The sequence below is a fragment of the Chiloscyllium plagiosum genome, unplaced genomic scaffold (genome assembly GCF_037043375.1).
Source record: "Chiloscyllium plagiosum isolate Xiang-an unplaced genomic scaffold, Cpla_swu_hap1 HiC_scaffold_45, whole genome shotgun sequence".
Classification (NCBI taxonomy): Eukaryota; Metazoa; Chordata; class Chondrichthyes; order Orectolobiformes; family Hemiscylliidae; genus Chiloscyllium; species Chiloscyllium plagiosum.
Window position 1 is genome coordinate 10,692,953 of NW_028270183.1, and position 27,275 is coordinate 10,720,227.

Sequence of the window (27,275 nt, forward strand, 5' to 3'; positions counted from 1 at the left end):
TATTCAATAAAAATATGGCATACTCTATTAAAAATGAATAGAGTACTGGTACTGGTCCTTGTACTGGTCCCCAGTGTGCTGTTTCCTGTGAAAGGAATCATTATTTGCTAATCCATCCAAGCCTGCACATCCCTGGACACCATGGACAATTTAGCGTTGCCAACCCACCTAACTAGCACACTGTTGGACTGAGAGAGGAAACAGAGCACCTGATGGAAACCCACACAGACATGGTGCAAACACCACAGTCCCTCCTGGTGCAGTGAGGCTGCAATGCTAACCCCTGTACATTCCTGAAGCATTCCTGAAGAAGGGCATGTGCCCGAAACGTCGAATCTTCTGTTCCCTAGATGCTGCCTGACCTGCTGTGCTGTTCCAGCAATAAAGTTTCAGCTAACCCCTGTACAACCATGCTGGCCCATGTTCCGACGTGCCTGGCTGTTCCTATGTTATGTTCCAATCTTCTAATGTTTCCATCTTCCTATATTTCAATGTTCCATGTTTCCTATGGTATAATGCTCCTATGTTTTAATGTTCCAGAAACAAACACAGAAATTGCTGTTGAAACTTAGCAAGGCTGGCTGCATCTGTGGAGAGAAAGCAGAGTTTTGAAGAAGGGTCACTGCACCCAAAACATTAACTCTGTTTTCTCTCCACAGATGCTGCTAGATCAGCTGAAATTATCTAGCAATTTCTGTGTGTTTCAGATATCCAGCATCCCCAATTCTTTGTTTTACACTTATGTTCCTATATTGCCTTGCAGCTGGTTTGCAAACTATAGCCTCATCTCTGGAGTTGGAGGAGGGGGGGGCGGAGCAACATGTCCTTTATGACTCATGTTTGATTGACAGCCATGTCCACCAATGGGTAGCGGGCACATGCGCCGGGCTGGTCCCGCCCCACTCCTTCCGCCGACCGAACATGTGGTCGTCGCCCATTGGCCGAGAGCCCTGGTCGCCTTGACGTTCGGGGCGACCAATCGGCATTGGCCATCTGGGCACGCTGCGCAACCTAACTTGCTCGTGGGTTGCGGCCCGGGGAGGGGGAGGAGGGACGGGCAGTCAGGTCCTTGAGTGATGGCCACCGGGACCAATCAGGAGCCGGAGCAATCCGCCGCAGTGGCGGGGCGGCCAATCAAAAGGGGACACCGCCGGGACGAGGCGGTGCGCTTTGGCCGACTGTGAGGTTTGTATGACGCGCAAGGTATAAAAGCAACCGCGGGGGGGCTTATTCATTCCTGGTGGCTTCAGATCTGTTAGAGGCTCCTTGATTCACGTGTTAAACTCTTCCCCTTTTCACCAACCCCCAAATACTAGCCCGCGCCCGTCCATCCTTTCCCCTGATAAGTAATTTATAGAGGCCATATAGTCGAATACATCCCCTTCTTGAAGATGAAGACCAGGTTGCTGCTCTGCCTGCTGGTTGCCTTGGCAGCTGCAGACCCCACCGTTTATTTTAAGGAGGAATTTAATGATGGAGGTGAGTTTGAGGTGGGAGAAGGAGTAGGCCATCCTTGGCTGTAAACCTTTCCCAAAAGTGTTCTCAATCTGATATTGATGTATGTGTGGATGAGCCTGAATCTGCAGCTCCTTATTTATTTATCCAGCATTTCTGGATCAATCCAGATTCGATTTGGGGGTAAGAGGGTTGGGGAGCAAAATATTAGGGAAATGTCGACCTTTCTTTTTCTCCCTAACTCTTTTTTTGGAAAGAAAATAATTTCCTGGTGTAACAGTTTTTTGTGTGTGAACTGAACATGGGGGAGATCAGTGAACTTTTTGTTTCGCTTTTCTTTTTATATCAAAAATGGAAGTTTTTGAGACTTGAAGTTTATTTTTCTTCCTTTCATTTTTGTGCATTTGGTGTATGGAATTTAGCTCTCTTTCCTCCCCCCTCCCCTCTTTCTTTCCTCCCCCCCCACTTTTTTTGTGGTACTATTAGATCTTTGATTTAAAGGACCCAACATTATAAAAATTAGAATTATCACTTTTGAATTTTAAAATCTTCACTGTTTTTCATTTAAACTTCTTTAAAACCCCAACATTTTGGGGCACTTGACTCAATGTAAGTATGTCTTTATTTATCCATCCAATGTCAAACTTGGAAAGGATTTAAACCCTTCCTTTTCAAAACATTGTGCAAAACTTGGCATTTTCCCTTTTTGTTTAGGGATGTTAGTTTGGAATCAATGATGTCTGTCTCCATAAAATGTGCTGGCTTTTATGTCCTTTAGCCAGGTGGTGTGCAAACTTGCCAAAAGGACTTATGAATGTGATTATAAAGCATTTCATTTTGTCTTCTATTTTGATCTATATTTTATCAGTTACAGTTACTTAATCCAGTTTATTTGGCTATGTGCTGTTTGCAAGATTGTTAAATTGCAAGCTATCAAGTGAATGGGTAAGTATAGGGGCCGATCTTTCAAAACTCTCTAGTCCCTGAATGTTAAACAGTTACCAATGGAGTAAGGTAAAGTAAATCTACTTGTTGCCCTTTATAGACTGTCTATTCTAGTTTGTTTAGGGGAAAATAGAAGCTATTTTGACTTTCTTGATGTCCTAGGTTTTCTTTAGGTACCACATTGAGACCGATCTAATCTCTACTGAGGATGGTGCCGATTTGATCATTGTATTGGGGAAGACCAGAAAAGCAGGCTACATGCTGGATAGTGATCGCTATATTCAATATTTCCTGCAAAGTGGTTCCTATTTGGATAGGTTACCCCTTTGCAACTCCACCTACTTTCCCCTGTCAAAAACTCTAAAGACACGTAATATGTAATGTTGCACAAGCTAACTCCAAAGTTGTGAAATGCAGAATGGCTGTGGAACTTCTACAGCAAAGTAGGCAATAGATTTCCTTATTAAACGAAGGAAAGATCCTGTCATGGATGACTTTTTAAAAAAAAAAATTAGTTTTTGGTGAGCTTTGCTGCCAAATTGTGTACACTAAAATCCTGTTTTTGAAATATTGTGGAGTTTGTGCTGTTGCTGCCTGTTGTCTTTTGAAAGAAACCTATGCAGCATTGACATAGTGCCTTATTCTCCCACTGCCACTATCTCCATTCACTGCTTACAACCTGTATACTTGTAAATTACCCTAATTATCATGAAACAGTCCAGGGCATCTCCGAGCTGAAGATGGTAAAGTTAGGGGTAATGAGTTTAGATCAGAGTGGTGCTGGAAAAGCACAGCAGGTCAGACAGCATCCGAGGAGCAGGAATTCCTGATGAAGGTTTTTGCCCAAAACGTCAGTTTTCCTGCTCCTGGGATGCTGCCTGACCTGCTGTGCTTTTCCAGCACCACTGATCTAAACTGTGGTTTCCAGCATCTGCGGTCCTCACTTTTGCCTTGGGGACAATGAGTATATTTTTGGCAGAGAAGTGATTTAGAAACATCCTCTTAAGGAGGAAGAGAAGTGAGGAAAATGTTTTTGAAAGTGACATGGGTGTGATCCCTCAAGTGTAGTAATGGTACCGTGAGTAAAGTGGGTACTTGCGAAGAGAACACAAATTATGGTCTGGAGTGACTTTATAGAATGTCAAACCAAAAATTCTAACTGTTTGATTACAGTATAAAACATATGGTCATGGTCAATCCAGTTATTTCCCATTCATAAGTTATTGTCAGAAAAAACTCATGACTTGAGTTTCATGAATGTAGGGGAGTTCATGACTTTCTCTATTTTGAGGGCAGTTTGAATACATCTGTATTCTGTAATAAGGAAATGCTGTTTACATGGATTTAAAACCACCTCGGGTAAGAAATTCTTTGAATTCCTGTAAGCTGTTATTTTTTTCTTACACTCTTGATTGCAGAATTATTAGGAAATCAACTCTCCAATCTTGAACAGTGCCTGTACCATATCCTGATAGTGAAGCTATCTTAGTACTGGAGCCAGCTCTCTTGTCAGAAAGAATAAGCAACTGTTGCTTGTCTTGGTGTCACCTCCAGACAGGAATATCCTTCCATGAATGTTGTAACATTAATTGTTGTGTGGGCAAAGGTTGCTGAATCACATGTGTCTGACTAGAACAAATGCCAAGACTACTACCAATGAATGATTTGATCATCTATCTCATGGACTACAAGCTATTTGTTTCTACTGTGGCAATTTGTTCTTTTTTTTAAATCAGATTTTCTATCTGATTCCAGGCAGGCTATAGTGTGTAGCCATACAACGCTGGTTGTTGTGCAGCTGACTAGTTGGGTTTAACCTCTTTAAAGTACTCTGTTCTTGTGTTTTTGCATGTACTTCCAGCCTGGAATGGTAGAGGCTTCAATTTTGTACCATCATGTGGCTAACCAGGAACTTCTCCCACTTGTCGTGTGTTGGAAGGGTTTGAATGGTTGATTAACCTGTTTCTCCAAGGCCATTGTTTCCTGGAATGGGACTTCAACCCAGAGAATCTCTCTGTTAGAGCAAAGACACTTCACTTTGCCATAAAAGCATCCCTACAGCAGGTGCAAGTGTTCATAGCTTTTTTTTAAAAATAAAAATTGAGCCCTCGCTCTCAGGTCTGCTTTTCTTTTTTTAGAAGCTCAAGTAATTTACAGGAAATATGAAACAAAAGCACAAAATGCCAGAAAAGTCTCAACAGGTCAGGCAACTTCTGGGAGGGAAACAGCTAATGTTTCAAAAAGATGACCTTCCATCCAGTTCAAGACTGAAACTATTTAATTCCCTCCATAGAGATCTGCCTCATTCCCAGCGTTTCCTGTTTTTTTTTTTTTTTGAAACCTAAAACATCTGTTTTTTAGACTACTTGATCTCTCTTTAAGTTGTTTCTGCCCTGTGTGCACATGAGGGCTTATACAAAACCTATTTTCCCCAGTACAGGGAGGTTACTTGTAGAGCTGGTTTCAACCTGGAGCAGGAAATCTGGTATTGAATGCAGGACAGTATTAAGACTGGTAAACTCTGCTTTTGGCATCCAATCTAAAAGAGCATTATAAATTAGCTTTAAAATGAAAGCTGCAGCTTACAACAATTGCTTGGTGGATGCTAATTGAGTCATATGTGGTTTCCTTGTCAGTCTAACCTATAGACGATAATCCAGAAGTGCATACTTGTGGACCAAGCTTGGCTGAGTTGCTTCATAGTGGTACTAGTCCTCAAGTTGTCCCTCTTTCAAAGGATTGGAATCCCTCTGTCTTGTCCTTCTAATTTGGAGGTTTGTCTGTTTGACACACATGGGCCAAGTTTACATCAGTGGTGGATTACACAACACCAGATCCCTACCTTGCATGGAGCTTTGAAGTGTTGCCAGTTTAAAGTACCCACTTGCTGTGCATGCTAGTCCTGGTGAATTACCAGCACTCCAAGGATCCCATCTGCTTTAATCTCCAAGCAAAGGAGTTGGATCAGAATAAGAAATAAGGGATAATACATAGAGCATCATTTCTTTAAATCTTTGCACTTTTGATTTGATCTCTTGCTGGAAGATTTGTTAGTGAATAGAAGCTATCTGAAGAGAATGTTGAAACTAGTAGTTGGCTTTCAAATTGTGGGAATTAGCTACCTGTGTTTGGAGCTGTTGTACAGTGTAGGAATAGGCGCCAAGCTGCTTCACCAGTCTGATTACGGGTGATTGTTCTGAAAAGATAACTGTTTGTTTTTGTCATTCCCTAATCATAGAATCCCTACAGTGGTGAAAGAGGTCATTCAGTCTGCACCAACCCTCCAAAGACCGTACTGTCCACACCCACATCCCTGTTACCCAACATTCCCCATGGTTCACCCACCTAATCCTGGGCAATAGGCACATTTTAGCATGGCCATTCCACCTAATGCACACATCTTTGGACTGTGGGAGGAAACCCACACAGTCACAGAAGGTGGAAACTTCACACAATCATGCAAGGCTAGAACCTATTCTCCGTTCCTGGTGCTGTGAGGCAGCAGTGCTAATCACTAAGCCCCTGTACTGCCTGATGCTTAGTATCTCCTGTAATATCTGCTAACACTGGCAAATTACATTTCTGCAATAACTTGCTTTAAAATAAATTAATTGGTCCATATTCATATGAGTGGGCTAACATTCACTTGGGCCTTGTACCTGATCAACTGGCTCACTGACATTGGAAAATCAAGTACCAATTTTGCTACTTCTATAGAAATATTTTCTGTTCTGTTAAATGTTCTAAATAAAATGATTGTCTATTTTGTTTTATTTCTCATCACTTTGGAAAACAATTTTTCTTAAAGAGCTTGCTTAGTATAAAATATAAAGCCCATCTTCCTTCCCAACCATCTGCTCCACCATCCTCTCTGACCTATCACTTTCACTCCCACCTTCATCTACCTATCACATTCCCAGCTACTTTCCCCCCAGCCCCACACCACCCCCCATTTATCTCTCAGCATCCTTGGCCCACAAGCCTCATTCCTGATGAAGGGCTTATACCTGAAATGTTGATTCTCTTGCTCCTTGGATGCTGCCTGACTGGCTGTGCTTTCGCAGCACCACACTCTTCGACTCTAATCTCCAGCATCTGCAGTCCTCATTTTCACTGTTTTCCCTGGAGCGTCGGAGACTGAGGGGTGACCTTTATAGAGGTTTACAGAGTTATGAGGGGCATGGATGGGATGAATGGGCAGGGTCTTTTCCCTGGGGTTGGCGAGTCCAGGACTAGAGGGCATGGGTTTGGGGTGAGGGGAAAGATATAAGGGGGACCTTGGTGGGGGGCAACATTTTCACGCAGAGGGTGGTGCGTGTGTGGAATGAGCTGCCAGAGGATGTGGTGGAGGCTAGTGCAATTGCAACATTTGGGAGGCATTTGGATGGGTATATGAATGGGAAGGGTTTGGAGGGATATGGGCTGGGTGCTTGCGGGTGGGACTAGATTGGGTTGGGATATCTGGACGGCATGGACTGGTTGGGCCGAAGGGTCTGTTTCCATTCTGTTCATCTCTATGACTCTATATAATTTTGTTTTACCATGGCCATCCCAGTCACTTGCCTTGTGGTTTCCACCCTGCCCTGAGTATGTTGTACAATGCCATGGGTGCTAGTAACTTTGCCCTTTCTCCAAATATTCAAAATTTAGAGTAATGCAACCTCCTCCTCACCCCATCACTAAAGGAAAAAGCTGAATTTGCCTCTTCTTTTTTGGCAAGCGATCCACGCTGCCCTTTTCAGTATAAGTTGCTGGTTAATTGCCATGAGATTTCGCACATTTGTCTCTGGAGCACAGAACATAAAGCCCATCGTAACACTTTTCTCATCAGCCTGTATTCAGCATCAAGCCTTGGATTGTTCTTGACCATGTGGGTTAAGTATTTTGGATAAGCTTATTTTGAAAACCTGGGATCTCTTGACTATTTTAAAGTTGAATCCACAATTAGCTGACTATTTTCACGTTTCAATTGAGTTGGGATTTTGCAGTCTAAGTAATCCACACTTTATTTCAGTAATCAGGCTACACAACTGCTTCCTGTTTTATTGCTGAGCCAGTCTCCATGTTTACACTTTTATTTTTACAGGAATAAATTGAAAGTAAAGTTAAAGCTAGTTAGATTGATATTGGTGTCAAGTGCTTCTTTCCACCTGTTCAGCTTTCAGTGGGTGTGACTAAACTGAGCTGTCCATATAATGGAAAAACCTACTGAGCTGCCACCTAGAGGCCTGACAAAATGGTGGCAATGGATACTGGATTCAGTCTGCATTTTCAAAATTTATGCATGAAAGGTTCTTTTGAAACTCTTGAAACGATTTTATGATCTGAGGCATTTTACATCTTACACTGTAGTGTTTTTGTTTTTGTGCAACAGATGCTTGGACACAGCGATGGATTGAATCAAAGCACAAATCTGACTATGGAAAGTTCAAGCTGACTTCTGGCAAATTTTATGGTGACCCTGAGAAAGACCAAGGTATGGAAATTTCTTTGCTCCCTATCTATCAGGGTTTAGACCGATGTGCTGTTTCCTGACTTTTACTTCCAGTTGTAGTTAAAACAGAGGCCCTTATATAGTGTTGCTCCAACCAGTCTTTCCCTAAGGCAAGCCAAATTGTTTCTGGCATCAGGCAGACTTTAGCCTATGTGACCTCTTGTCTGTCACTGACCAAAATGGCCCATCAGCCTTTCACATGCTGATTTTTAAGTCGAGGGGAGGTTTATGAATGCAAGAAGTATTAAGACATCGCAAATAGATCCAGCCCTCCCTTGCCTTTAATAGGTCTGACTTCTGTCTAATATTGGTATTGAATTGAACCCTTGCATGATGCAGAGAAGGTTTTAAAAAAAACGATTTAGTTACTTTGTGGGGGGTATGTTGTGCTTTCCCAGCAACAAGTCAGGCAGCATCCGAGGAGCAGGAGAATCAATGTTTCAGGTTTAAGCCCTTCATCAGGCAGTTGCATGTAAACAGACCAGGTAAGGACAGGTGTTCCTCGATGAAGGGCTTATACCTGAAATGCTGATTCTCCTGCTCGGAAGCTGCCTCACCTGATGTGCTTTCCCAGCAACACACTCTCAACTCTGATCTCCAGCATCTGCAGTCCTCACTTTCTCCTCTTCACCTTGGGAGGGTGAGACAAGAAAATAACTAAATTTGGGGAAGTGGAATTCTGCCTATAGATATTAAGGTGGAATATACTTCAAGGCAGCATGTTTTCCTTTACTGCTCTGTGGGCTGCATTTATTGTGTCTCTAATTGTCCTTGAACGGAGTGGCTTGCTGTGCCATATGAGGGCAAGTAGCACTTAGTGGATCTGCAGTTGCATGTAGTCGGGTGTGGTACTAGAAAAGCACAGCAAGTCAGGCAGCATCTGAGGAGCAGGAGAGTTGACATTTCAGGCAAAAGCCCTTCATTGGGCAGTTGCATGTAGACAAACCAGGTAAGGGTAGGCTTTTCTATTGAGTTAAGTGATCCAGATCCATTTTGACAACTGACAAAGGGTTTGTAGTCACACTGACTTTAAGAATTTTCAATTATATTGAGTTTAAATTGCTCTAGTTGCTGCAGTGGGATTTGAACCTATTTACCTGGCCTTGGCATTTTCTAGTCGCTATGCCACTGTGTCTCACATACAGCAATAACAATGCCTCTATTCATGAAGGGAGGCAGGCAAAATTTGGGGAAAATATAGGCCAGTTATCTTGCCTGTTGAGAGAAACTTGTTAGAATTGGTCATTTTAAAGAGGTTATAGATGGGCAATTAAGAAAACTGTAAGTAACCTGGGAGAGTTAGTGTGATTTTATGAAATGGAAATCATCTTAAACCAATTTCTTGGACTCTTTTTTTTTTAAAGGAGTAATGTGTGGATAAAGGGGAGGCTGGTTGATGTACTGTATCATCTGGATTTCTAGAAGCTGTTTTGATGACCAACTGTCAGTTAAATGATTATTTTGCAAAATAGAAGGACATGGCATAGGCATGATATACTAGCGTGGATAGAAGATTCACTGAGTACACTTTAGGCCTTTTCCTGATTTGCATAACATGACAAATGGAATCCCTCTGGGGTCTGTGCTGTGAAAGCATGCTAACTATATTTGTGGATGAGACCAGTGTGAAGAGGAAAGTATTTGTGAAGAGGCTAGAGGTTGTCAACTTGTTTTGGATAGGTTGTGAGCAAAAGTCTCACAGTTAGAGGAGAATGTGGGGGTAGGGGACCAAAAAAAAGTGAAAGTTCTTCACTTTGGCAGGAAAAAGGTATGACCAAAAGTAGTGACTGCAGAATTCAAATTAACAAGTTGCAAAGTTAGTATACAGGTACAACAAGTAATCAGAAGGCTAATGGAATACTCAGTTTTTGGGGAATTGATCATTGAAGATGTTGAGCTTCTAGTTATACAGATTATTGGTGAGACCACCTCTCAAATACTGCATGTGTTTGTCTTTTTCTTTATTTAAAGAAGGATGTTGAGTGCATTGGATGTGGTTCAGAGAATATTTACTTGAATAAGCAGGTTGTCTTTTGAGGAAAAGTTGGGCAGACTTGATTTGTTGTCACGTGTTCAGCAGAATAAGAGATGACTTGATTTAAAGCATTCCAGATTCTCAACGGTCTCAAGGTGGATGTGGAAAAGATGTTCCTTTTTGTGAGTGTAGAATTAAAGGGTACAATTTTAAGGGTCTCTTTTGTTTTTCTTTTGGAACAGAAATGAATGGGATTTGTATGTTGACTTTGTAACTCTGGTGGATGGCAATGGAGCTCGTCCTTAATTTTTGTGGTGGGACTAGTTGATTCTAGTAATGGGATCTACGATTGAGTAGATAGGAATTTAGAATTTTGAACAAAAGCCATAATCACACTAAATGGCACAGCAGGCCTGAGGCTGAATTATGTTCCTATGTCTATCTGAAAAAAATTATGAGCTGTAGTAATCTTTGTCTTCAATATCTTTCACTACTGCCTTGTAGTGTGCTCTAGAGTGGTGTTCCTAATGTATTGTCTTGCTGTGAATGCTGGGATAAATCTCCAGTCTAAATGGTTTCCAATGGATTGCCATGTCGACAGGCTGAAAGTAAAATCTGCCGTAGTTTCTATTGAGCTTCTGTCTTGCCTCTTTGTTTTTTGTTGATCACTCTTTTCCCTCTGAAAGATTCTGCCTCCACAGATCAATTATCAACTCTGAAGCAAGATAATCTGATCTGAAATCTTTGTACTAAAGGTACTCACTATCTGGCTAGCTGGGTCAGAAGTAGAATTCATGTAGGGTGAGGTCATCTTAGGCATTCAAAAAGGATGCCTCCTGCCAAGAGGCTGAGAATTGGTACTTCATGGAGTTTTTGTTGGGTGAGTACTGGGCAGCTTTTGCTTGGCTTGATCTTCTGATGTTACTGCTGTGACACATGGCAAATCAATATCTGGTTCAGACTACCTGGAGTAAACTTCTAGCGAATTTTGAATGCAGTGTGAGGTTTTAAGTCGTTGCTCTAAAAAATGTTTTGTGCATTGAAACTTGGAGAATTGGCCATGAACCTATGGTTGTGAATGTTATACTCATAGTAAAATGTTATATGTATATTGTAATTGTGTAATGAAAATCTGTGAAAACCATCAGGGACGTTTAATAAATGGTAGTGCTCCTGCTCCACGTAGATTTAAATTCCACTATAGTAGATGGTTACATTTAATTTCCATAAAGATATGGAAAAGAAGCAAATCTAATGTTGACAGCTTAATTGCCTTTATAAAGACAAGTAAATCACTAATCCTGTTTTTAGGGAAGGAAATCTACAGCTTTTACCCAGTCTGGCCTATATGTGACTCTACTCCCACAGTGGTATGCTTGATTCAGACGAGTCATTGGAAATAGGCAATAAATGCTGATATAGCCAGTGGCGCCCACTCTTCTGTAACTGTTTTGATGGGATGTGGGTATTACTGGCTAAGCCACCACTTATTCCATATTACCATGAGCCCAAACCAGACCAGGTAAGGACATTAATGAGCCAGATGGGTTTTTCTAACCATTAGCATTGGTTTCATTGTCATCATTATATTCTCAATTCCAGATTTTTATTTTTAGAAATCTGGATTTCACATTTCACTGTCATGGCAGGGTTTGAACACAAGGTCCCCAGAATGTTACTGGGGTTTCAGTATTATCACAAATTGTTAATCCAACTAAGTGAACATCTTAAACCATCTTGTATGTATTGGAATATTGCAACATGCCTTTATTTCCTATTCTGTTTGTTTGGTTTTTAAATTTTGTTTCAGAGCTGAATTTACTTAACCTCTCAGCACTCATTAACTGATTTTCCTCAATTCCAGGACTCCAGACAAGTGAGGATGCCAGATTCTATGCCATGTCTTCAAAGTTTGAACCCTTTAGTAACGAGGGGAAGACTCTTGTTGTTCAATTCACGGTGAAGCACGAGCAGACCATTGACTGTGGTGGTGGATATGTGAAGATCTTTCCCTCAACCCTAGATCAAACTGATATGCATGGAGACTCAAACTACAATATTATGTTTGGTAATATTTTTTGGGTGGTATTATATTTCTCTCATTACTACAGTTTCCCTCAATATTTTCAAGTGCTCACACTGGAGATTGGTTAGCAAAATTAAAGCACATGGATTAAGTATTTGGCTGATGGGCAGAAAACAGCAAGCATAGATTGGTTATCTGTGGCTAAGTGGGGGCCTCCCAGCTGATCACTGGGGATCAAGTGTAATGTTTGCCAAAGCTGACATCAATAGTAAAATGAAAAGACTGTGAACCTTTTTCAACATTTTGCATGCACATGTGGCCTACAAAAAGCTCTTGTTTACCTTTTTCTATGTAATGTACTTTTCTACACTTCACTTCGGTTTTTAATTATTTAATTCCAAATTTGGTGCAACTGCACATGCTCCAGGGTGCCAGCAGGTACTACCAATGTTTTGAAGCTGGTGATGACTCTCAGTGAGAAAGAGACAGTGGCATAAAGAGAATTTAAACTGACTTGATTACTGTATGCCGTGTTACACCCTTGCTCAATGTGGGGATAAATGAGGTTACTTTCTTTGGAAAGAGGGACAGATGTGTGGAGTAACTTTTTTTTTAAATGGAAGGAGATCTGGATTTCCTCATCCATAGAATTCTGAAGGCTAGAAGGTGCTTCCAGTAAGCAATTGGGAAGGCTAATAGTATCGTTAGTATCATTAGCCTTATTTCAGGGTTTGAGTGTAGGTGTAGATCACTCTTGCTTTGATTGTAAAGAAGCATGGTTGGATTGTACTTGGTCTCCTTACATTAAGGATGTTATTACTATAGAGGAAATGCAGTAGAGGTTCAGGGGACTTGTTCCTGGCAGGACTGTCTTGGTGGGGGGGGGGGCGGAAGAGAATTGGGCAAAGTGATCTTTTATTTTCCCGAACGTCAAAGAATAGAAGGTAGTCTTGTTGGAAATAGTGAAATACCTCCAGGGATAGCAGCAAGTAAGCTCACACCTCCACTCCAAACCCCAGTTGAGTTCAGAACTAGGGACTATACCATTCCAAAAAAAAAGGAAGGCACTTTGGACTGAATTCAGTAAAGGTTTTTAAAAAAAAAAAAAAAAAATCCTGTTCCAAAGATTCTCAATTCTACGTACTCCAAAGGTAGAGAGAAACCCCGTTTATGCAGCAAGATCGCAAGGTCTTGATGCTTGGCTAAATTGTTATCTGGAATTCAGTTAACCAAACAAAATACTCCCTTCCCGTGTCCTTTGGATAATTGAGGTTTCTCTGTATTTAAGATTGAGGTAACATTTACAAAAGCCCATAACGTTAAGGGATCTGGAGATAGTGAAGGCAATGGGCTGCTTGTGAATGATCAACCCATGATCTTGTTGAATGGTGAAGCGGACTCCATGGACTGACTGGCCTACCCTACTCCTATGAGGGCAGTATGCATCATGTTTATAGTTGTCTGGGCATGTACTGAATCAAAAAGGTTCCAATTTTACCTTAAATGTGACTGAATAGTTTAACTCGCTAACGTATTTTCAATTTTATTTGATGTGCCATAATTCTGGTGCGAAGGAAGTGGTTGTGTAATTCTGTTTGCCAAATGTTGTAGGACATTGAAGTGTTCAATAGTGAGTCAAAATAATGGTGTTGCTTTTCTCTTAATTTCAGGTCCTGACATTTGTGGTCCAGGAACAAAGAAAGTCCATGTGATTTTCAATTACAAAGGGAAGAATCACTTGATTTCTAAGGATATTCGTTGCAAAGTGAGTAACAGCTTTGCCACTTTGTCTGCGCGTGACACCAGTTTTGATTAAACTGTGACAAAAAGAGGCTAAATGTACAAATGTATCTGAGCAGATGACAAACTTGAGTTAATATTGTGTGGTGGTCCTTTGTCAGAATTGAAGAAAGAGCTGAGATTACTTTTCCCACTTGTGTTATAGTATCCAGATTTGTATCACATTAATGGTCTGATAAGAAATGGTATGTAAAGTCCACTCCTACACCAGTCCATAGTTTTTCACCTTGAATATTGACTATTTTGTTGCTCATATGCATCTGTCATTGAGTCAATAGATTGTGTGCGCAGAACGGTTTGGAGACTATATTCGATTGACTTTTAGTAATCGAAATAGACTATCCTTGTGGGGTTCCTTGCAACCAGAATAATTGGTTAGGACCGGTTGCTGTAATGGATAGAAAAATAAATTGTGTAGGAAGAGGTCACAACAGTAAGTTGAAAAAAGGGTTAATTATGACATTTAATCTTTAGTTTACACTCCAGTCTGAATGTTATGACCTACCCAGCATGCTTGACCACATGTGCAGCCTCCCTCCTGCTATAGTGATGCAGCATAGTAATTCTACATTGTCTTTGCCAAACTCAGGTCATGAGCAATGGGACACAGGAGCAGGTTTGACTATTAGGGCTTCTGCTTTGCCATTGACCAAAATTATGGCAGATCTGGTGTGGTCTGAACTCAGTTTGTCTAATCCCCCTCCATAGTATTTTGATTTGCATTTAAAATGTATCTTAACTCCTTTTTGGCAATCCACAGTTTTAACCACTTGACCAGCTTGGTTAAAATGGATTGTAACCCATTTTTTAATCTCCCTGTCCTGATGTTTAACTAGGATGATGAATTTTCACATCTCTACACCCTCATTGTCCGGTCAGACAATACTTATGAGGTGAAAATTGACAACCAGAAGGTTGAATCTGGTAGCTTGGAAGAAGACTGGGACTTCCTTCCACCCAAGAAAATTAAAGATCCAGAAGCAAAGAAACCAGAAGACTGGGATGAACGTGCAAAGATCGATGATCCAGAGGACAAGAAACCTGATGTAAATAAAGCTTTTCAGAAATTGTAATGCTGAAAAAGTTTAACTTTTTGTGCTCTGTCCTTGCCCAACTGCATTTCTGAATTATTTTTTCTTTTTCCAGGACTGGGATAAACCTGAGCATATTCCTGACCCTGATGCCAAGAAACCTGAAGACTGGGACGATGAGATGGATGGTGAATGGGAGCCACCTATGATTCAGAACAGTGAATATAAGGTAATGGATAATCAAATCAAAAACTTTGAATTGTTAAGATGCCCGATCCTGACTGTATTGTTACCCTTGGTGATACTTGGGAATATATTGCTGGTTGTAATATTTTATTTGTGTAACAGAGGTGAATATTGTTTTGAAAGCATCATGTTCTGTGTGCACATGACAGGAAATCTTTCCTACCATCAGATTTGTCTGATTCTTAGTGTGGCTGTTTCATTAGCTGTTTGGACTTAAGAGTCCAATTTGGAGCTTCTTGCTCTTTGCCCACTGTGGTGAGACCTCTGTTCACTAGAACAAGCAGTTAATTTCACTAGCCCCTTTGCAAAAACTGGCAGAAGTAAATCGGGCGCTTGTACGACAATTTTTTTTTTCCCTTTTTATTGTTGAATGCTTTACAACTACCAGTTTTGAGCTTAACTGAAGCATTAAAACTCTACCCGTTCAGAATTTGAAGACCTGTTTCAATTTGAGCTTTCTGGGCATTGTACTTCTCTATCTTGTCACATGACTTGTTCTTGTTTTGTTGTACTTGCCAGAGCAACAGTTGCAATTGTCATGCCCACAATTCTGTTTATCTAGTCTGTTACAATTGCTTGCCACCAGTCATCAGTGCTGTGGTGTATCTTATTCAAAATTCAAGAATGATCTTGATCCTTAACTTTTGAACTGGCATAGTTCTGTGATTTCACCTGAGCTGTATTTGCTGGATTGTCTGATTTTTTTTTAAAAACTGACACAACCGCATTAATATCTCAATACTTTCAACTCCATTCTGCTGTTCCTCCACTCAAGGTGTAATTTTAGCCAAGCAGCAAGTAATGAATCAAACTTGATCTCTTGTAGGTCTTGTTCACTTTAGAGAAGGTCACATCTGATTCATTATTTGCTGTTTGACTAAAATTGTGCTTTTTGTATTTTCAGTAACTTGCATTCTGTACCTTCTCAGGCTTTAAGTTGAAAATGCAATTAACCAAGTTGGGTTCAGTCAGGCCATTAAGTTGAAATTATTAATAATTCTAATGTATTTGTGACCTAGGGTGAATGGAAACCACGTCAAATTGATAATCCAGATTACAAAGGCAAATGGATTCATCCTGAAATTGATAATCCTGAGTACACTCCAGATAACAACCTTTACCTTTACAAAGATATTGGTGTGATTGGCCTGGACCTCTGGCAGGTTGGTGTACATTTTGTTTCCCTTAGCAAAATGCCTGAACTTTAAGCTTAGTATTAATATTTCTTGAAGAAATAATTTATTCTTGCGCTCCAGCCAATTAATTGGATGTCTGTAATAGTATTCATACTGTGTCTTTGTGGCTGGCAAAACTTTAGGTCTTTATATCTCATTCTCAAGTTCATGAGCCACAGGTATGGACATTTCTATTCCTTTATTGGCAAGTTTTTAAAAGCTATTTCCATCTGGGGACATGATGAATTTAATGCAAATGTTAATTTTAAACTTGTCCTGCAGTGCTTAAGTTCATAATTAACTCATTAAAACTGAGGATTGTGACTTGCATTCAGGATGTTATTGGTCAGGCCACAATGAATAACTGTTTGACTCTGTTCATGTACTTTAATAGTTAGTTTCTGCATTATCATTATGGAGCCTTGGCCATGAATCTAAGATTGCAATTCCTTTTTAAAAAGGAAAAATCATGGCATTTCCTTGTGCATTTGCCCAAAATGTTATTCCTCATCAGTTTAAACAATGAGCTATAATCTTTCTGCTTAAAGATTAGCTGCTTTTTGAAGCCATTAAAATCTGCTTTTCAATAAGGCAAAGCTGTTTTTAACTTGCAGAAGGAGAGCTGAGCCAGCATTTTAAATGTTTTCCTTTCCCTTTTTTTCCCTCTTGTGGAAAGGAGCATTTTAGGGTAAAATTACATTTCAGAATTGAAATGTCCACCTCCATCTGCAAGAAGTAAATATTTATTATACACTATATGCTTTGCTGGTATTCTGTCTTGCCCCACTGCCTTCTAACTTGTGCAAAGTTGGGTGTGAGTTGATATCTTCCAAGTCCTATCACTTGTTTGCTTTTTTTTTTGTCAGGTTAAATCTGGAACAATATTTGATAACTTCCTGATCACAGATGATGAAAAGTTTGCTGAAAAGTTTGGAACAGAAACCTGGGGAGCAACTAAGGTAAAGGTGTAATACATCCCCTGCAGGCAGCTCAATCCACTGTTTCAAAAAGCTGGCTATAGAATACTGCATAGGAGCAGAATTGTTTTCAAAATCATCAGTTTCATTTTGAAATATGCATTCTTCCCTTGTTGATATTTTGACCATTCATTTTTGAGACCGGTCCTCACCCAATGGGAACTAGAATGAAAATCTCTCTGAAGGTGTAATGATTATATGGAGTTTATTTGAGTTTGTGACATCCTGTTTCTTAGTAAGTGCTGGTTTATGATACTACTGTCAAAAATGAATGAACAGTGAAATTGACAGTCTTTTTTTTAAATAAAAAACACCTATAATAAATACTGTGCAAGTGAAGCCATAGGTGCTTCCCAAGCATCATCTTAGTGTGATCCCATTTTATGTCTCCTGTGTGATCTGGGGTGAAAGATTATGCCCAAGACTTGGGTGAAATGGAGGGGGCCTACGTGGAGGCTTCATTGGTTGTATTGAGGGGAGCAATAGTAATTGTTTAGAATTAATGAAAAGGTAAGGCTTATACCACAAAAAGGGAGAAAATCTACTGTCTGTTGCAGTGACAAATGAGGCTTGTGGCCCAATCCGTTAGGCTGCCCCCACCAATTTTGGGGGAGGGGTGGCTGTAAAAAACACAATTTTAAGAGCCTTTAGCTGTCTGAAATCAGTCTGAATTCGACAGCAGTCATTACTGGCCATAGAATTTGCAACCCAAAATCTCATCTCTGGTCGTGACCTACAATTTAGGAATTCTGGAGCTGGAAATTTTGGGAAAATCTTTGTGCATTGAAAAGCTCTTGCAGCAATCTCCAAGGTAGCATTTGAAGAAGCTTTAACTCCCCTGCACAATTTGTGGTAGAATTTTCCATTTGTGGTTTGATTTGCCTTTTGAAAATGAAATCTGCCATTCAATGTAATCCTATGGCAGATACTTTCTCCTGCTCCAAAGTAATGTTGTGTGAGAACTGCAGATGCTGGAGATCAGAGCTGAAAAATGTGTTGCTGGAAAAGCGCAGCAGGTCAGGCAGCATCCAAGGAGCAGGAGAGTTGACGTTTCGGGCATAAGCCCTTCTTCAGGAATCCTGAAGAAGGGCTTATGCCCGAAACGTCGACTCTCCTGCCCCTTGGATGCTGCCTGGCTTACTGCGCTTTTCCAGCAACACGTTACTTTGGAGCAGGCTTTTAGGCACTTTGGCTCTCATTGAATCGGAACTCATTGAACGGGAATTTTACTTTCCTGTTAGCTGCACTGCTGCTTTTTTAATCCAGGTTTTTTGAGAATCAAAATTCTCTTAGGACACTCATTTAAATGGAATGCTTTGAGGTTGATTTTTGTGCTTTGAAGTTCGAATGGCCATTTTGTATTTGTTAAATCTGTTCTCCTGTGTCTTTTTTAAATTAAATTGTCTTTGTTCAGGAGCCAGAAAAGAAAATGAAGGAACAACAGGATGAAGAGGAGAGAAAGAAGAGGGAGGAGGAGGAAGAAAAGGATAAGGAGGATGAAGCTGAAGGTGATGAGGAAGAGGATGAGGATGAAGAGAAGGAAGAAAAAGAGGAAGATGAGGAAGAGGAGGAAGATGAAACTGAGACCATTCAAAAGGATGAGTTATAAAGATTGTAATAAATGCTGAGAATGAATGGCAGCAGGGCAATGTGCAGAAAAGAATTACACAAAGCAATTGGGACCCCTTATTGGAATGTTTTTGTTTACGAACAAATTTAGAAAAATGAGTCAGGTTTTCAGGGTTGGGGCAGAAGGTGAAAATGAGGATACCCACTGAGGAGGGGACTTCTGAAATTTCTAAACCTTTCTTATCAAAACTTTAGTAGCTGGAGGTCAGCTTCATTAATGGTGAGTAGGGAGAGTTCAAACCTGAGTGGAACATGGATTGCTGTGTTTTGCATCTTGAACATGCCACCCTGACTGAACACTTAATGGTGATCCTGGGAATCATCTGAGCATTTTTATGCTTTTTTTTAACTGAGGTGTTAACATTTTTAAACATTTAAGTGGGTCAACCCCTCAGGTTAAAATTTGGTAGAAGCCCTTATCTATTTGCTTGCTGCCAATAATTTCCAAATTTGGGTTCCAATGCTGTTAGATTAGCTTGTTTTGTCTATTTGTCTAGGTAAACATGATACACTGAACAGTGTACTTGAGCATGTTTGAGATTCTACAGTTGATGCCAGTTAATTTCCAGGGTCTACTACTTCATAAGTTTTTATTTGTTTGGTTTTTGATAACCACTCTTCCCAAGTGTAATTAAAATCTGGTGATGGGAATTAACATTAGGGATGATCGGATTTAAATTGACCAATTTCACTTCCATTTGGGAGTTCCCCATTTAACAGGCTTCAACTGTAATTGTATAGCTGCCTTTTTCCATTCAGAACAATTGGGTTGAGCAGGACTGCACTGGTTATATATAATGGATGTTTATCAGCTCTTTCCAAATCCAGGGTCAACTTTGCCTTTGTATTTTGCATTCTTTATAGGGGTTTCAAGGAAAGGAAGGGAAAAGGTTTCTTTATTTCCAACAACATTCAAAAGGAGACTTAAAATTTCTGTACAGACAGAGTCTAAAGTTGTCATTTTAATCCGTTATTTAAATGTTGTAAATTGGTGATTTAATCGATGACTGTTTGGAAAACTTGTTCTGCGTGCAATACAGAAATACGTTTGATCACATTTCTACAATAAATACCAATGGAAGTGAAATGACATTTTTCTTGTCCTTTGAATTTCTTGGACTTTTAGTATGGGGTTTGGGGGTGATATAAACATGGATTTGCTGGTTAACCAAGCAGGAGTTGGATAAGCCATTAGAGTTGCTGGGCTAGAGCAATGCAATAATGCAAGAATCAATATTTGGACTTCAGCTAATTTTAATCTATAAATGAATAAAGGGTCAGGATAATCCTAACCAAGATTGCTGATATTATAATGGGTGGAAAAGTAAATTTGAATAAATCTCCAACTGCAAAAACATCAATGGGTAAGAATTTGGCAGATGCTAATTATAAAAAGTTATCATTTTGGATTTGGGGATCAAGAATTAAATGGTTAAAAGCTTCTGTTCAGGGGGACCTGGGTGTGTTTCTATTCATCACACTTGGCATGTACAGAAAACAAATTAATTCCTGTTATTAAAACTGTGTAGCTGGGGCTAAAGATCTAGTTCCTCCTATAATACTTTACAACTACTGTGTTCTTGAGTAATACTAAGGTCAATTGAACTCCATGAAGTGCACTGGCTAGATGGCTATTCTTTCAATGCTGTTTTCCTGTTCACTTTCTTTGGTTGGCACATCCTGTGATTTTGGAGAATCAACATTTCGGCCAAAAGCCCTCCATCAGGAAGGGCTTTTACCCAAAACTCCTGCTCCCCTGATGCTGCCTGACCTGCTGTGCTTTTCCAGCACCACGCTCTCTACTCTGATCTCCAGCATCTGCAGTCCTCACTTTTTTTTTTGCCTTCCTGTGATTTAACCAATTTCCACACACTGCCTTCTCAGCTAACCTCTTAACTCATTCAAAGAATTTTGCAGCACAGTTCAAAATGAATTTGTCATGCCCTCCCTTAATTAACCCCTAGTCCCATTCCTGTCTTGGATAATATTGAAAATAATTTTACATAAGAGCTATTGAATTCTGATTCCACTTTCTGTTGTCCTCTAATTTTAAATTTTACAAATAAGGATTAAGAGCTTGCTTTTCATATCCCTAGTTATGTACCAGACCTACATGTTTTTAGTTATGGAAACTGTCAATTCCAAAATGTACAATTCTAATCATTTTTACACATTACAAGATTTTTAGATAGCAATGAACCACTGCTATTTGTGCAAAAACCATTTTCGAAGCACATGAAATGTTGGCTTTCAAAGAATTGTTCCATGGGCTGTGGTTTTCAGTCCCAGTTCAAGCCCTCTAGTAAAACAGATCTTGCCCTACAAGCGGGTAGAGAGAAAATAGTGGATTAACAACAAGTTATAACATTGCTGGAGTTTGTTTATGCAACTCAAGTTAACATGTTTTGAGATGTTACACATTGACACAATATTTGTACTCCTGCCTGTCTGGGTCAATGGTTATTTCTATCTTTTTTGAATCTGATGTTGTGCATGTCTGGGAATGGTGATTGTTGACTGACACTTTCACTATATGTCACGTTTCAGTAATTGTGCTATCACTCCACTTGGATTAAAAGTAACTCTGTATTTTGACAAATTTAAAGACTTGCACAGAGTTTTCAAACTCTACTGCAAGCCTTTCAAAGGTGACAGCTGAACCCCAATAGTTTGTAAGCTGGAACTGAGTTCGAGCACTGGCAGTGAAGACAGATTGCCCCCTCACTCTAGGTCCTACCCCTCTTCCCACTATTCATAGATGGGCTCCAACAGCTTTGAAGCCTCCAAATGGAGTCACAGGGGATGAATTTGGGAAGTATTTTTCTAACACACTCCTCTCGTTTGTCATAGAGTCATAGAGATGTACAGCATGAAAACACCCTGCGATCCAACCTGTCCACGCCGACCAGATATCCCAACCCAATCTAGTCCCACCTGCCAGCACCTGGCCCATATCCCTTCAAACGCAAATGTCTTTTAAATGTTGCAATTGTACCAGCCTCCACCACTTTCTCTGGCAGCTCATTCCATACCCATACCACCCTGTGTAGAAAATGTTGCCCTGAAGGTTTTTTTTTTTAAATATCTTTCCCCTCTTTCCCTCTAGTTCTGGACTCCCCACCTCCAGGGAAAAGACTTTGCCTATTTACCCTCTCCATACCCCTCATAATGTTGTAAACGTCTATAAGGTCACCCCTCTGCCTCTAGCGCTCCAGGGAAAATAGCCCTAGCCTGTTTAGCCTCTCCCTATAGCTCAAATTCTCCATCCCTGGCAACATCCTTGTAAATCTTTTCTGAACCCTTTCAAGTTTCACAACATCTTTCCGATAGGAAGGAGACCAGAATTGCACGCAATATTCCAACAGTGGCCTAACCAATGTCCTGTACAGCCGCAACATGACCTCCCAACTCCTGTACTCAATACCCTGACCAATAAAGGAAAGCATACCAAACGCCTTCTTTACTATCCTATCTACCTGCGACTCCATTTTCAAGGAGCTATGAACCTGCACTCCAAGATCTCTTTGTTCAGCAATACTCCCTAGGATCTTAACATTAAGTGTAAAATCTTCCAATAACACTCCTGTTCTATCATTCAAAGTAAATTTGCCAAAAGTCCCTGACACACTGGTGGTCTTCCATGCTTCAGTGAGTGGCATTCATCTTCTGAGCTATTAAAGCATTTTCCATTTTTTTTTCAAAAGGTGGAGAGCTCCGTATGATGAGGCTGTAGTAGTACAGTGCATTTTTTTTTATTGCACTTCCACCTTGAGGAATCTGCCATGATGGAGACTAATCCTTCATATTTTCTGATCAATCTGTTTTGAGATATTGAATCTGCAATAGGTGTGCCTTGAACCCTGGCCTGCTGACCCAGCAGTGGGGATTCTGCCTCAAGTTCAGTGACATATTCTATTATTAGAACTTAAATTCTGTCAGATGCTTTGGGTGCTGTTTTATTTGGGTTTTTTTGGCCGGGGGGGGGGGGGGAAGAAATGACATAAACCACCATGTTCCTGTATGACTAGCCTGGGCTTCTGCATAATTGTTTGTGACATTAGTATCTGCCAGTGTATTTTCCCCCCCCCGCAAGTTTTTAAATTTCCAGTGTAATTTGCATTGCAACTTCAAAGAAATTGATTGCATGATTAAGGTATTGAAAGATGTGTAAGTGTGGCTGGGGCATTCCCCTTACCCCACCCAGACATTATTTGGGGAGGGGGGCGAAGGCTGCACACCACGTGAGACGGCCTGGTTACCATGGTGATGACGTTACGCCGGCGTGGCCTTTGCGTCAAGATGGCGGCGACGGCCTGAAACTGGTCTCCGGTGGAATCTTCCAGCAAACCGCAGGCGGCGGAGCGGGGGTTACTGTACTTTCGTTTTATTTACCCGGTGGGTTCGCTCTCTTGCTGACACCCCTAACCCCTCCCCCCCCTCTCTCTCTCTCCCTGGGGAGGGGAGGTAAAAGGGGAAGGAGACCGTAACCATGCTTATCACCGTGAAGACGCTGCAGCAGCAAACGTTCAAAATCGAGATCGACCCCGAGCAAACGGTGAGGGAGGGCACGAGGGGAAGCGGGGAGGGAGGGAGGGAGGGAGGGCACGGTGCACTCACACTCACACTGTCAGAACAGCACACCCCCCCCCCCCCACAACAACACACAGGGAGGGAGAGAGGGCACGGTGCACTCACACTGTCAGAACAGCACCCCCCCCCCCCCCCCCCACAACAACACACACACAGGGAGGGTGAGAGGGCACGGTGCACTCACACTGTCAGAACAGCGCACCCCCCCCCCCCTCACAACAACAACACACACACAGGGAGGGAGGGAGGGCACGGTGCACTCACACTGTCAGAACAGCACACCCCCCCCCCCCCACAACAACACACACACACACAGGGAGGGAGAGGGCACGGTGCACTCACACTGTCAGAACAGCACCCCCCCCCCCCCCCCCCACAACAACACACACACAGGGAGGGTGAGAGGGCACGGTGCACTCACACTGTCAGAACAGCGCACCCCCCCCCCCTCACAACAACAACACACACACAGGGAGGGAGAGAGGGCACGGTGCACTCACACTGTCAGAACAGCACACCCCCCCCCCCCCCCCCCCACAACAACACACACACAGGGAGGGAGAGGGCACGGTGCACTCACACTGTCAGAACAGCGCACTCCCCCCCCCCCCCCCCCCCCCACAACAACAACACACACACAGGGAGGGAGAGAGGGCACGGTGCACTCACACTGTCAGAACAGCACACACACACCCCCCCCCCTCCCCACAACAACAACACACACACAGGGAGGGAGAGAGGGCACGGTGCACTCACACTGTCAGAACAGCACACACACACCCCCCCCCCCCCCCCCACAACAACAACACACACACAGGGAGGGAGAGAGGGCACGGTGCACTCACACTGTCAGAACAGCACACACCCCCCCCCACAACAACAACAACACACACACACAGGGAGGGTGAGAGGGCACGGTGCACTCACACTGTCAGAACAGCACACCCCCCCCCCCCCCAACAACACACACACAGGGAGGGAGAGAGGGCACGGTGCACTCACACTGTCAGAACAGCACCCCCCCCCCCCCCCACAACAACACACACACACAGGGAGGGAGAGAGGGCACGTTGCACTCACACTCACACTGTCAGAACAGCACACCCCTCCCCCACAACAACAACACACACACAGGGAGGGAGAGAGGGCACGGTGCACTCACACTCACACTGTCAGAACAGCACACCCCTCCCCCACAACAACAACACACACACAGGGAGGGAGAGAGGGCACAGTGCACTCACACTGTCAGAACAGCACCCCCCCCCCACAACAACAACACACACACAGAGAGGGAGAGAGGGCACGGTGCACTCACACTGTCAGAACAGCACACACACACCCCCCCCCCCCCCCCCCCCCCACAACAACATACACACAGGGAGGGAGAGAGGGCACGGTGCACCCGCACTGTCAGAACAGCACACACACAGGGAGAGAGGGCACGGTGCACTCACACTGTCAGAACAGCACATCCCCCCCCCCCCCACAACAACACACACACATGGAGGGAGAGAGGGCACGGTGCACTCACACTCACACTGTCAGAACAGCACACACACCCCCCCCCCCACAACAACACACACACACACACACACACAGGGAGGGAGAGAGGGCACGGTGCACTCACACTCAGAACAACACACACACCACAACAACACACACACACACCCCACAACACACACACACACACACATGGAGGGAGAGAGGGCACGGTATACTCTCACTGTCAGAACAACACACACACCACAACAACACACACACACACACACACACACACACACAGAGGGAGACAGGGCACGGTACACTCTTACACTGTCAGAACAACACACGCACCCCCACAACAACAACACACACACACACCCCACAACAACACACACACAGGGAGGGAGAGGGAGCACGGTACACTCTCACTGTCAGAACAACACACGCGCCACTACAACAACAACACAGGGAGGGAGAGAGAGCATTGTACACTCTCACACTGTCAGAACAAAACACGCACCCCTACAACAACACAAACCCCACAACAACACACACACACACACACACACAGGGAAGGAGAGAGAGGACAGTACTCTCACACTCAGAACAACATACACACCACACTCTCCCTCTAACAAACAGGGAGGGAGAGAGGGCACGGTACACTCTCCCACTGTCAGAACAACACACACACCCCTACAACAACACACACCCCACAACAACACACACACTCACACACACACAGGGAGGGAGAGAGGGCACGGTACACTCTCCCACTGTCAGAACAACACACACACACCCACAACAACACACATTCACACACACACACACAGGGAGGGAGAGCGGTCACGGTACACTCTCACACTGTCAGATCAACACCCCCCCCCCCCCCCCCCCCCCCCCACAACAACACACGCACCCTTACAACAACACACACCCCACAACAACACACACTCTCACACACACACAGGGAGGGAGAGAGGGCACGGTACTCTCACACTGTCAGAACAACACACGCACCCCTACAACAACACACACCCCACAACAACACACACACACACACAGGGAGGGAGAGAGGGCACGGTACTCTCACACTGTCAGAACAACACACGCACCCCTACAACAACACACACCCCACAACAACACACACACACACACACAGGGAGGGAGAGAGGGCACGGTACTCTCACACTGTCAGAACAACACACGCACCCCTACAACAACACACACCCCACAACTACACACACACACACACACCCCTACAACAACACACACGGGGAAGGAGAGAAGGCACGGTACTCTCACGCTGTCAGAACACCACACACACCCCCAAACAACACACACGCACACACTCTCTCACACCCCTACAACAACACACACGGGGAGGGAGAGAGGGCACGGTGCACTCTCACTGTCAGAACAACACACGCACCCCTACAACAACACACACCCCACAACAACACACACTCTCGCACACACACAGGGAGGGAGAGAGGGCACGGGACTCTCACACTGTCAGAACAACACACACTCACACACCCCACAACAACACACACACGGAGGGAGAGAGGGCACAGTACTCTCACACTGTCAGAACAACACACACCCCCCCACAACAACACACCCCCCAACAACACACACACGGAGGGAGAGAGGGCACAGTACTCTCTCACTGTCAGAACAACACACACACCCCCGCATCAACACACACTCACACACCCCTACAACAACACACACGGGGAGGGAGAGAGGGCACGGTACTCTTACACTGTCAGAACAACACACACACACAGAAGGAGGGACAGAGGGCACAGTACTCTCTCACTGTCAGAACAACACACACACCCCCGCAACAACACACCGTCACATAACCCTACAACAACACACACGGGGAGGGAGAGAAAGCACGGTGCTCTCACACTCAGAACAACACACACACCCCCACAACAACACACACTCTCTCACACCCCTACAACAACACACACGGGGAGGGAGAGAGGGCACGGTACACTCTCACTGTCAGAACAACACACGCACCCCTACAACAACACACACCCCACAACAACACACACTCTCGCACACACACAGGGAGGGAGAGAGGGCACGGGACTCTCACACTGTCAGAACAACACACACACCCCCACAACAACACACACTCACACACCCCACAACAACACACACATGGAGGGAGAGAAGGCATGGTACTCTTACACTGTCAAAACAACACACACACACACACACACACACAGAGGGAGAGAGGGCACAGTACTCTCATGCTGTCAGAACAACACACACACCCCCACAACAACACACCCCCAACAACACACACTCACACACACACACACACAGGAGGGAGAGAGGGCACGGTACACTCTCACTGTCAGAACAACACACACACCCCTACAACAACACACACCCCACAACAACACACACTCTCACACACATGG

General features: G+C 43.1%; 2 protein-coding genes across 3 annotated transcripts in view; both read left to right on the plus strand.

The window, feature by feature from the left end:
- Positions 1-1,233: 1,233 nt before the first annotated feature.
- On the plus strand, positions 1,234-19,845 carry LOC122552230 (calreticulin-like). Its single transcript, XM_043694885.2, has 9 exons — positions 1,234-1,479; positions 7,775-7,876; positions 11,734-11,937; positions 13,566-13,660; positions 14,532-14,741; positions 14,842-14,955; positions 15,992-16,135; positions 17,014-17,106; positions 18,539-19,845. Exons 1-9 carry the CDS (start codon positions 1,392-1,394, stop codon positions 18,731-18,733), a joined length of 1,245 nt encoding a protein of 414 aa, XP_043550820.1. The 5' UTR covers positions 1,234-1,391; the 3' UTR covers positions 18,734-19,845.
- A 3,211-nt stretch (positions 19,846-23,056) lies between these two features.
- Positions 23,057-27,275, plus strand: part of LOC122552369 (lysine-specific demethylase RAD23A-like) — a 37,342-nt gene continuing 33,123 nt past the window's right edge. Inside the window, exon 1 of one of the 2 annotated variants that reach the window (XM_087983531.1) lies at positions 23,057-23,308. In XM_087983531.1, the coding sequence (XP_087839657.1) occupies positions 23,243-23,308 (66 nt within the window). In that variant the 5' untranslated portion in view covers positions 23,057-23,242. The remainder of the gene's footprint in view (positions 23,309-27,275) is intronic. The other variant, XM_087983532.1, reaches the window with a different exon arrangement.